We start from the raw sequence: 12,526 nt of genomic DNA on the forward strand, positions 1-12,526 counted from the left end.
TTGAAGCCCTGGGGGGAAGAGGAAAACACTGATCCCTGGAGTGGGAAGCTGCATGGGAAGGCTTTAGGAGCACCTCACCACAGAGGTTTGTGGCCACTGAGCCACAGGAGACCCCTTTGGCACAGTGAGGGGACCCCCAGGCCACCCTGCTAGAATTTAAGCAAGCTGCCTCCAGTGCATCTGCAGCAACACCTGGCCCTGCTTTCATCCTGCCGGGGCAGCCACCTCTGCCGGGGACTGCAGCTCCCACAGCTGCTCCAGCAGGTATGGATAAGACCAGCAGCAGACATCAGCAGCCACAGCTGGGGCACCCTGCACCAGGAGCACAGTGCTGCAGAGGATGTTTGCCTTCTATGGCCATCTCTGCTCACTGCACCACAGGGGGAAGAGGGACAGCGCTGGCACGGAGGCCCTCAGCCTCTGCAAGCACAGAAATGGTGGGGGGAAACAAAAACACCCAAAAAAAGCTGCTGGAGGCCTCTGAGAGGGCATACACAAAAGCTCAGCCTCAACAGCTCCTTCAACACATGCCCATGCAGGTGAGGACTTGCCCTTCTCCTATGGGGAAGGAGGGAAGATGCCCCAACATATTCATGGTCCTCTGCAGCATCCTAGACCAGCCTGCATCCTTCCAGGCAGGGCTGGGGGAGCAGGGGAAAGACCAAGCCTGAAGCACCCCAACCCAACCCCAGAAGAAAACACAACAGAGCACAGAAGAAGTCACAGCAGCCTCTGGGTATATTTTTTTTTTTTTTGTTGCATTTCATATATTATCCAGTTTCACATTCTCATAGGATCAGCAATTATATAGCAACTTATTCTCAAATCTTTTAATACAAGCAAGACAGCCATGGTCGTATAATACTTAAAGCACTCCAATACCAAGCAAGAAGATGCTAAAACAAAAATTGCACAATTTCTTGTATACTATGCCTGACTGAATCATTGTTACAGAAGACAACCCTTCTCTTTCAAGCTTTTAACTAAACATTAACTTATCTTACAGGATTACAATTTCTCTTTAATAATAATAATAATTAATTGCACACAAACACACAAGAAATTCTTTATGATGCATAAATATTTCCTTATTACACATGGTACAAAAATACTCGTACTTTTTTTTTGTTCGGTATTCCCATAAGGATGGCCGATTATTTGGCAGGACTGGATGCTCTCCAATCAGAAAGATGTGGGGGGAGGGGGGGGGCGCGGGGGAAAAGTTAGATATTTTACAGCCTTTCTATATATAGAAGTTTGAAGAAAAAAAAAAAAACCAAACAAAAACCCCTGACACTAAAACCAGAGAAGAATGGATGAGAACAGAAACCCAGTGCATTGTACTTGGGGGGCAGGGAGGGAAGGGGGGGGGGAAAACATTTTTCAAATTTTTCTGGTCATACTGGGAAGGGAAGGGCAGAGGTGGGAGAAGGGGTGAGACAAGGACAGTTAGTATTTCTCAAAGCCAAGTCTTCACTGAAGCAAGATGAAAACCTCGATGGATCAATCCATTGGGCCAAGGACCTGTTGCTAACAGTTACACAAATGCTAGAACAAACAAACTTACACTCACACATACACAAGTTAAGTGTTTTAATTCATGCCAGAAAACATGCAAAACCCATTGCCTTTCATTTCCTTCAGCCAAGGCGCTGGGGCAGGGCGAGCCTGGGGAAGCCCGGGGCTGAGCCCCCCCGGCTGGGTCTCAGCCTGGCTGGACACAAAGCTCAGTCAGGAAGGATGTTGGAGAATGTCAGGATGAAGGGAGGCAGTGCACGGCCGTGGTGGGGGCCACGGCGGCTTCACAGTCCAGGGAGGGGGGGGATGCTGGCAGCCCCGGGGCAGGAGGAGCACGCTGGGGCCAGGCGCCTTGTCCGCTGGCCATAAAACAAACCGAGAGGAGTCTGAGCAATCGTCCCTGGCACATCCCTCCGGAGAGGCAGGGAGGAAGAAAACAAGCCGAGGAGAAACACTGCAGGAGAGGAGCAGCGGTGAGCGGCACCCACAGCCCTTTCTGGGTTCAGTGGGTCTCCCTGCTCCCACCTCATCACCCACCAGTGTAACCCAGCAGCATGCCTAGGGTGGATGCCGGGGGCTGAGCCCAAGCTCCCATCCCTCCTCCCCTCAAAAGTCCAAGGACAAGACAGACAAGGACCCGGCTCCAAGAAGTGATTAATTACTTACTAATGAACTAACAAAACTGACGAGACTTCCATCCTTGCTGGGTAGCTTCAGAGGGAGGATACCAGCGCATCTGGAAAAGAAAGCCAGGCCACAGGTCCATGATCCAGGATTATCTCAACCACAGCCCAAACCTTCACGTTCTTCAGGCCATGTACAAGGTCCACTGAGTAAAGATGGTCTCCAGCACAGGGAAGGAGGCTCCAAGGTGAGCCCTAAATCCTACTCAAGTAGCATCCCAACCTAGGGCTGTACTGTGCCAGCACTACCCAGCGTGCCAGTCTCACGCTGGCCAGCTCTGGTGGCTCATGCAAGGACAGGCTCAGGCTCACCAGACACCAGCCAGGTCCTCCCTTCACAAGCACAGCAAGATCCCACCTGTCTAAGATGGAAGCTAGCACCCCACCTCAGGGCTTGCCTCAACATCTCCATACTTTCTGCCTATTGGCATGACCACAAGACAGCCCCAATTTCACACCCCATACCTGGTCCCAGCTCACTACAACACACAGACCACCACCATTCAAGCTAGAAAAGCTCCTCACCACCAAGCTGTCTGTGAAGGTTACCACTACAGAAGTGTGTGCAAAGAGGGGCTGCTCCCCCTTCAGCACACTCCCGCTCCCCTAAACACCTCAAGTTTACATCTCTCCCCCCACTCAGGCAGGGCAGAGGAGGCTCACCCCAAGGTGGCGGCCACTCTGCCCTCAGCCAGCAGAAGGTGGCATCTCAAGACCACACACTTAAGCCAGACAACCTCTACATGACACTCATGGGGTAAGAACTGGCTCACACACCACAGAAGAGACCCATGAAGTTTTCTAAACCACAACTTAGCCATCAGAACAGGCTCCAGGCAGACCACATCACAGGAAGAACTTGGTAGAGCTGCAAACCAGCAAGACTTGAGAGGCTTCCCTGGCAGGTCTTTGCTGCCACATCTACTGCTCAGGCCTGCCTCTTGCCAAGGAAGGATTGCTAGATGGGCACCTGATGAGCAGGCATGGGAACAGACACTTTCCAGCCTTTCAATAGATGCAGCAAGCTGGCAACATCCAGCAGAATAGCATCAGGCATCCAGATGCTCCTGCTTGGTCTGCAAGACTGGTACATCGAGTTAGCAGCTTCATGCCTGAGAGCAGGGGGAGATGAGCCTGTGCCACTTGACTGAGCACAGATCCAGCAGCAGGAGCAGCTAGCAGAGCTCAGTCCTGGTGCTGTTTGCAAGGGGAGCTGAAACACAGCAGCCAAACAGCCATCCTCACTCTCCTCGCTCCCCAGCTGGTGGGAGGAGAGCACAGCCTCAGTACGGACAGGTATCGAGAACAGTAGGTACACTCAGGGCTCTGGGTACCAGCAGAATGATGGACTTTGCTAGGAGTGGCAGAAACCCCCTAGAGCCCAGTGTGAACTTTTCCCCTTGGCAGACCATCCTGGCCAGGTTGTCCCCTTGCCTGAACACATCTGGCTAGATGCTCCCCTCCCAAGCACATGCACCACTAGGGCCAGAGGGGAAAAAAAAACAAAACCAACCAACCAACCAGTATTCCCAGACCAGCTCCAACCCCAGCGCACGGCACTCTTCCAGTAAGAGGGACCCTTGGGTTGAGGACAGGCAGACTTTCTTGAAGCAAGGTCCCAGGTCATCTGGGCAAAGGAAGAGTTGTGGCCACAGCCAAATCATCCAGGTTGGCAGAGGCTTTACAGCTCATCTAACCCCTGCCTGGCTGTGCCCAGCAAGGGCAACTCTGCCAGCTGGGTCTTGCCAGGGTCGGTCTCCCCTGCAGGCTGTAAGCATGCAAGGGACATCAAGAAAGGCACTCCTGGTTGGGGTGACAGCTGGCAATGAAAGGGAAACAGGAGCTGGCTATTTTCCAGCTACCTAGCAGACAGCACACTACATGACATGGGCAACGCAAGCCTTGCTGCAAAGTTATCCAGGAGTGGAGATGCAAACCTGTGTCCCCAACTGCATTAGACCTCCAGAAGCTGCACACAGGTCTTGAGACAGAACTGGAGACCAGGAGACCTAGAGACTTGGTGACAGCTCTTGGACTACTCTCCAGGCTAGGCACATCCACAGCAGGTCCCCTCAAACCCTACTCCCTTTACCCCTCTAAGAAGCAGAAGCCTGACAACCAACAGAGGTACAAAGCCAGAGGCTTTGATTCACTCCTTCACGCAGAGACATGCAGCAGACTGCCAGGGCCCTGACACTACAGCCTCCTTACAGGAGCTGGAGGGAACAATAAGCACATGCTTCCCAGAAAGCACAGCTGCCTGCTGTGCCCGTCCAGCCTCCACCAGCACACAGGCTGCGATGCTAGTAACTGAACAGCCCCAAACATGAGCATCGAGTCCCTCTTCTTATGATGGCTCCTACATGGAGGAGCCCTGCAAGTTCGTAGAGGCTCTGTCCTAGCAGAAGCCTCTCATCACCCCATCAGGTTAGGTCTGCTGGATCCCAAGCTTCTGTTCAGGCAGTAGGACCACAGTTGAGGTGGCTGTTTGTAGCCAGGCACACTGGGCTGTCAGACTCCTTGTCAGACACCTCTGAGGCAAGCAGGTGCCACCAAGTCAGCTCCCAGATGGCCTCATGATACAGCAGCCAGGTACATCCCAGTCAGTCCAGCCTTGGGTGGAGGCAAATCAAGGGCATAGACATTACCAAGACCATCCTCCCAGTGAGGAGTCCCATCTAGAGCCATGACCAAAGCACTGTCTTGATGCCACGCACACCATGCCTTCCTTCACTTCTCCATTAGCCTGTGAGAGGGACCCAGCACAGCTGCACCCACGCTCACCAGCCTGGGGCCACCACACTGCTCTGGGGCATGGTTGTCTCCCGGCCCTGACACAGGCCAGGAAGCCTCTCTTGCAGCCTGGTGTGGGCAGCAGCATCACTGACACCTTATGGGGCCACCACAGCAGCTGCCAGTGCAAGGACAGGGGTTACGTGCTCCCCCCCAGCCCTGTCACCAGGAGGTGCTTGCTCAGCAGAGCCAACATCTCAGCAGCCAGCAGTCCTCTTCCCTGGCCAGTGTCTCCAGCTCCAGCAGTCCTCCCCTCAACAGCTGGAAGTAGTTTCCTCCTGCCCAGCAGCAACAGGAAACTCCCCCTGCATTCACAAGGCTGCAAGCACTTAACCCCCAGAGCTGCCTCCATCCCACGGGCTCAGCAGCTGTACATAAGCAGGCACAGCAGCTGCACATACAAGACAGCCACCCCCACCCCACTCCCCAGGCCCAACCCCTCCTGGGGGGCCTAAGCCAGCTTCTGCCCCACACTCACGCCCCACCCCAAGCCTAGCCAGAGCCTCCAGTTTCAACAGAAGTACTGCTTTTCTGCTCTGGCACCAATAAACCTCCACCTCTGGTGGACCACCACCTCTCCTCGCCTTCCTCCTGCAGATCTCCAATGCTCACACACACTACCCAGCCAGCAGCACAGCCCTGCAGCCAGAGGGGCTCACCCTGGAGGCTGGTAGGAGCTCACGCTAACGCAATGAGCCTGGCTACAAGCCAAGGCTCTGACATGCTGGCACAGCGAGTGAATGACCTGCCAGGTCTTTCAGCCCAGAGCAGGAACACCCCCTCGCTAGGAGGGATGTTTCTGAAACCATCCAAAAACAATGGAATAAACAGATCAGAGGCAGCAGCCAGCCAAGAGGACATGCTCTCCAGGACTGTGGCACCTGCCCAGGCAGTTTTCCCTTTGCATCCCTCAAAGGGCCTCAGGCACCTTGCTTTTCCCAGGGGGTAGAGAGGCTCTGCAAACAGGGGGCTCCCAGAGCCATCTGGAAGGGGCAGCCAGCACCACAAAAGACTGCACAGGGTTGTCTCAAGAGGATTACAACCCAGCAGGCCAAGCCAGAGCACTTCTCTGTATGGAGCAAATTTCTCTGAGGGCTTTCAGAAAATAAGTTATTTCAAAATACTATGTCTGTCAAGGGGGAAGCTGAGGAAGAGTGAATGGAGACATTCAACACCAGGCAAGGAAGGCAGAGGAAGGGAGGATTTTACTGGAAGTGACACAGTGGCTTCTGGAGCTGCATTAGCTCACAGTTGGAAAAGAGTCTGGCCACACCACTACAAACATCTCCTGCTCGCCTGCCCATAGGGATGAGACAGCACCAGCCAACTGCAGCCAGCCTTGTGCTGCTACATTCAACATCTGTCCCAGAAACAGCTGGAGAAGAGAAATTTGTGCCTCTACCCGCTACCTTCCAGAGGCCAGGTGAAACATCCAGAAGCAAAGAGCCTCTCCCTTGCTTCAGCACAAGGCCAGCACTCCCAAAAGTCACCAAAAAGTGACAAATGGGGCAAATAAACACCTCATCAGCACTTCACTGTCCTTGTCAAGTCCTCCATTGTCTCTCCCAGTTACCCTCAGAATTTAAATTCCCTGTCTTGCCCAAAACTATGCCTTCAGCAGGAAAAAGCGGGGGTCGGAAGGGAGGACTAAGCATGCAGACCCATCCTCAAGCCACCTTTAGCTTGGATGGCCTGCCTTTCCTTCTTAGTTAGTTCTAGGTCTGCCTATCTTTGCTCTGCCACCAGCCCCAGCATCTCATGGAGCTCAGAGCTATCCCTGCAGCTGGAACAGACCCAGCCACCTCCCCAGGTACCAGAAAGGCTCACTGTGCAGGCAGGGACAGAGCACTCCGTGGTGCTCCTGGGAGCTGGTAGGACCCCCACCAGTATGTCCAAGACCTGCATCTAATTATCAGCAGCTGACACACAAAGCAGCATCTTCAGCTGTGCTGCTGGGACAGCCTCACCCCAGCAAGCCAGGAGCACTCCAGTCACCATGTTCCCCAGGCTGCGGGTCACTGGGTGCAAGCCTTGGGCAGACTACATTGGTGGCTGGCAAGAGCTGCTCTGCTCCAGCTAGAAACACAGCTGATGGGAATGTGACCCAGGGCAGGCAGGGACAGCCTGCAAAGGTACACCTACAAGGCACTAATGTCATCCATTACAGCTCTCTGGACACACACTTCCAGCCTCAGCAGCAGGCACTTCACTCAAGTCATCTGCCTCCAGCGTCCTTCAGGGGGTTGGATTGAGGAGACAAGCATCCAAATGCTTGCATGCTGCCTAAGACCCCAGCAGCCCATCTCACCACCAAGAAAACCTTACTGCAGTCAAATCAAGCACAGACATCTCCCCAGGCAGCTATGGTGAGGGGGAGCTGGAGAATCAGCACATCTCACACCACATTGAGGAGCATGCAGAAGACAACAGGCACCAGTCCATCCTGTTGCTTAGAAGGAGTGTTTTAACAGGCACTGATCCAACGTCTTGTAACTCTGGGCCTTGAAAGCAGCCTACACTACAGCTCATGAAGACAGAGCCACCACACAGGCCACAGGAAACAAGCATCTCTCCCTTTCCCAGAGTGGAAGAGAGCTGTGCTGCTTCCCTTTGGGTTAAACTAGCCAGGGAAAGCCACTGCTGGCCGCAGGTCAGGAAGTCACTTCTGATGGCATCTCAGTCCAGTTGACTCACCAGGTGTGATTCAGCAAGAATGGCTGCCCAGCAGGTACCTGGAGGAACTAAGAGCATCTCCTGCCTGCTCTTCTCTGGCCAGGAGGAAACAGCTAGCTTGGGGAGAGCTTGTCAGGGCTGCTTGGCCAGCTAGGCCAGCACTGAAGTTTAGTAAGACCACATAACCATGAGGGTCTTTAAGAGCACTTCACACCTCTGGGAAGCATGGAGATTGCCCAGAAAAAAATATTTCTGGAAAGTCCTACATGACAACCCCAACAAACAGGCAACAGGTTATTAGGCACAGAAGATCTGCCACTGTCTCCAGCCTCCCATCCCAGGGAGGGTCTTTCAGAGTTCAGCTGCCACAACACGAAGTCCAGGAGATTTTGCAGATGGGACCACAGAGTCCAGAGGTTAGTGGTACACAAAGGCAGGATGCCCATTGTCCAGTAGATCCATCACAGTAGCCTTTGCTTGGTGCTCCAGGGCTCAGCCAGGCTGGTGGCACCCAGGTGGTCACACCCCCAGCAAACAGCAGAAGGCAATACTCTGGGAGAAGCACAACACCTAAGCCCACGCCAGCAGATATCCCCCATGCTCCAAGTTCTCCAAGGCCAGCACCCTAGATTGCAGCCATTGGGATCTGCCTCATGTCCACCCACAACAGCAGCCACTGCTTAGGAGATCCAGCTTGCTCTGAGCCAGCCCAGGCAGCAAACAAGAGGGAATTTTTTTTTTTTTTTTTTTGAACGCTGACCTTTCCTTCCATCAATGGGCTCTGCCTCAGCTCAGTGCTGGGAAGCCTCAGCTCTTGCTGAGCTCTTGCACCACCACCACTGCATAGCCATGATCCTGGACCGCTCCTTCCACTCACCTGGGCAGATCCCCACTTCAGAGACCCATCTCCATCATCTCCTCAAAGTCTCCAGACAGGGCTGCTGCCAGCAAAAGCAACACAGACCTCTGAGGGCACCTTGCGTAGTCCACCCCCTAAAAGGATTAGCACCTGTGAAACTTCACTCCATGACCTGCTCCCTGTCTTGGAAGCATCTACCACAGACAGGCTCCTGGGCTCTGGGTACCCAATGCACCAGCCTAGTCTCCTAGAAGCACCATAATGTAACCACCACCAGCCTCACCCTGTTCTCATGAACCAGTCCTGCATCCAGCCCCTGCTTCCCAGGTCCACCCCTGCCCATAGCAGAGCCCAGCCCCTGGGGGTGCTGCCACAGCTGGCACCTCTTTGCCGAAGAGCCCCAAGAGCATTGATAGCCCCTGGTGTGTCCTACTGCCCACTCAGAGCCTGACTTAGAGACACCCCAAAAGAATTGCTTTCACATCAGAGACACAATGCATCCCAACTCCATTACACAAACAATAGATGAAACTGGTCACAAGGTCCAAGCAGAACAAGACCAGCTGTATCATTGTCTCCATGCTTGTGTCAAGCTCTCCCCATCTTCCCAGGGGATCAACTCTGCACATCTTTGCATCTCATTCTTCCAAGGTCAGAGGCAGACCTGGGCCCCCAGCTTTGATGACTTCTTTCCCCAACATCACTACCATGCAGCAGGGGGGCATATATAAAAAAAAAAAGTCTACCCAGAACCACTGCAAGAAGTGAGCCAGGACTCTGTTCCTTCAGTTAGAGCTAACCACAGCCTCCATCCTGCCAACCAGTCCCAGGCCAGGCCATCTTCCCTCTTCCAAAGCTCCCAGTTTCCTACGCCGCTCCCATCTCTCCCAGGCTGCCGATTCCCCTCATTATGGCTCAAGACCTGCATCCTGCCTGCGATTTCAGGTTGCAAAAGAGAAGCCAAGCTCCAGGTAGGAACTTGTTCCATTTCCAGTAACTGGAGAGGAAAGAGGTGAGATTAGACCCACAATTAAGGGCAGGGTCTGTCCCGGTATGCAATTCTGGAACAAAGTGACCGACAAGTGCTGTTGTCTAACGTGCCCACTAGAATTTAGTTGTGTGCTATCACTATCACGTCACTCACCGCCCCCACCATGTGCCAAGAGTGAGGTCAAGGTGTATTTCTGGTTGCCCTCAGAGGGTCATGGTTGGGGAGAAACCAGGTTTCTTTCACACCGAGTGGCAGGGTTGTCTCTGCCCCAGCTCAACCGGGCTGCTCCCCTCCCACTGGCGGGACATGGCTGAGCCTGGCTCAGCTGGGAGAAGTTGATGTAAGATGGTGCCATGCTGTGTGCGCCATGTCATGTGCTGCCAAGTTGGAGATGTGGGTTAGAAAGAAGGCCTGGTATCTCATTCCCCAGGCTCTGGTGGGTGGGTAGCGTGAGGCCCATGCACTGGGTTGCCAAGGAGATACGGGCTACAGAGATGGGCAGAAGCTTGCAAATCCCATGGTGCACCTTGGAGGAGAGATGGTTACCTTACCAGTCTTCCCAGACGTGGCTGCCATCATGCTTAACACTTCTAGGAATGGAGCTGTAGTACAGCCACTCCACTAGCTGCAATAAGGCATCACTAGGGTGTCCCATCTCCAGGGACAGCTCTGAGCTTCAGGGCTAGCCTGCGCTGGCATCATGGCTGGAGTTCACTAGGGACATCAAAGGAGGGATTTGAGAGAGGGTGGGAGGGAGGGAAGGCAGATGGGACAATCTTTCAGTCAGTGGAGTCCCCACAGGCAGAGGCTCTCAGCAGTGCAGGGTCAGGCCACAGTCACACCTGCAGCAGCCTGGTGCCTGCAGGAGCATCATGGTGGCTCAGCAGTGCCAGGAGCTGCAGCCATCAGTCTCATCTGCGAGCAGCTTACTGACAGCTCCCAGCGCATGAGCCAAGGCCAGGCCAGCCTCGTGCCATCTCCTGCCAGCCCTCTGGGCAGCTCTTCAGGAGGCCACACAGGTGCATTGCAGAGGACAGCCACCTCCTCTCCCGCTCGCTACCAGACTTGAACACCGAGCTGCAAGAGGATGAGCACTTCAGGTTTCAATCTTTTGCGACAAGCTCTCAGTTTAGCTACGGCCTCCAACTTCATGCCCGATTGCTACAGAGCTGCTACAGCTCTAGCCACCCCCATGAATGTCCTCCAGCCAACACCAATCTTGGGAGGAAGAACCACAGCTGTCCTGGAGAACAACCCCCATATCCACCACCCCACCAGCAAGGCAAACCGGCCCCTACCAGTGAGGGCAGAGGGGTCAGCACACCAGGACTAAGGTTGCAGCTTTTGGCCCAGTTTGTGAGCAAAAGTCATCTCACTGACTCCACCCTGCCTTGGCTCCACGAGGGAGAGAGCTCCTGCCCAGAACCCAGCAGCTCAGAGCTGCTAGCCTGAGTAATGTTTAACCCCATAACACTTTATTGGTAACATATACTGTGCCAGAATGCCTCCCTGCGAGGTCATACCAGCTCAAGCACAATGCAGCAAAGAGTGGCTGTAACTGCTTGGCCAGCCCAGCTGCTCCTCAGCACAGAGCTGGGTCCAGCCGTGGCCGCAGCCTGGAGATGCTACGCTGGCTCCCTAAAGTTTAGGGGCACGTCACCACTTACGGACCTCCTTGGGTCGAGAGTCCTACCTATACTGGGAGCTCCCTGGCACCTCAGGGTCATTCTTCAGGCCAGAAGACCTCTTTGAAAGCTAGTAGCCAGCTAACTGGAGGGCAGGAGCCAAGACTGCAGAGAGAAGAAATCTGGCTGAAGGCTTCCTTGATACCCTCCACTTTAGGAGAGGGGAGTTTTTCTCCCTCACCACACACCCTTATGCCCAGGTCTCCATACAGTCACCGATGATCATCCCTGAAGGAACTGCACTAACAGCTTCACCTTCCTCAACCACCTCTGCCAGGCCACAGGGGTTTTCTCCTGGCCCTCCCTGACAGGGGAAGTTATCCACCATCCTACACACAAGGGGCAGGGAAAGGAAGACATCTGCTCTCCTGGGCTGCCCAGGAACAGAGCACACTCCTGTAGTTATGGGCACCATCAATAACTTTTAGAGAACACCAGCAAGCACAACCCTCCCAGTAAAGGGTCAGCCTGGCTCTGGAGACCCTGGGAAGAACAAGCCAGTGCCTAGTCCTGCCCTGGGCCCCACATACTTCTTGCCTACCCTGCAGGAGCTTCAGCCCAACACTAGCTCACCAGTAGAAGGGCAAAAGCATCAGAGGCCTGCAGGTGTGCAAGGGGCAGGACAGACAAACCTATGCAGGCCAGGAGCTTGCATCCCCTCCACTGCCTCCATATTGCATCTGGGAAACAAGCCTGGGCTGAAGCTGGGCAGTTACAGTCAAGATGCTTGCAGGAAGCAAGAGGAGGATGCCAAAGGGCCAGCTGAGCTGACCATCAGCAGAACAAGGTGAGGGGACACAGCTCTTCTCTCAATTTAAGCAGGGAAGAGCAAAGCTAAACACCCTGCTTGGCAGGGCTAAGCCCCAATGCTCTGAGCTCTAAGCCCAGAATCCCACCGCCCTAATCCCTCATGGCACTACTACAAGAGCAGAGACCAAAGCAGGCAGAGCACAGCTGGCTGTAACACCAAGCAGGGCAGAGACACTCCACATTCTCCTGGGCAAGTGCTCCAAACCAAGCACCTTAACTTGGAATTAGGACACTACTTTTGTTTTGGCTTTCCCTCTGTATTTCCATGGTTTCAGGGACTTCATGCACAGCAGGGGTGTTGGTCTCAGTACATTAAAGTATTCCAGTCTCAGACCAGTACAGACATCCCTACACCTCCACCTGTCAGCAAGCATAGCCTGGGGCACCAGGCAGCTGGTTGCACCACCACCAGCATTTCCAGAGGCTCATACACAGAGTGACCCTCTCCAAGGTGGCTAACACCACTGTTCCCTCAGAGACTGTCACTGCAGCAAGGCTCTGATCACTCATCTCC

At 54.1% G+C, this 12,526-nt stretch overlaps 1 protein-coding gene across 3 annotated transcripts in view; it reads right to left on the minus strand.

Moving 5' to 3' along the window:
• Positions 1 to 1,118: 1,118 nt before the first annotated feature.
• Positions 1,119 to 12,526, minus strand: part of RBPMS2 (RNA binding protein, mRNA processing factor 2) — a 29,043-nt gene continuing 17,635 nt past the window's right edge. Inside the window, exons 7-8 of one of the 3 annotated variants that reach the window (XM_037395384.1) lie at positions 2,185 to 2,254; positions 1,119 to 1,877 (exon numbers count right to left, since the gene is read on the minus strand). In XM_037395384.1, coding sequence (XP_037251281.1) covers positions 2,192 to 2,254 — 63 coding nt within the window. In that variant the 3' untranslated portion in view covers positions 1,119 to 1,877; positions 2,185 to 2,191. Of the gene's footprint in view, positions 1,973 to 2,184; positions 2,255 to 10,068; positions 10,232 to 12,526 lie in introns of those variants that run through there. The other 2 variants (XM_037395383.1, XR_005105423.1) reach the window with 2 other exon arrangements.

Source organism: Falco rusticolus, chromosome 7 (assembly GCF_015220075.1).
Source record: "Falco rusticolus isolate bFalRus1 chromosome 7, bFalRus1.pri, whole genome shotgun sequence".
Lineage (NCBI taxonomy): Eukaryota > Metazoa > Chordata > Aves > Falconiformes > Falconidae > Falco > Falco rusticolus.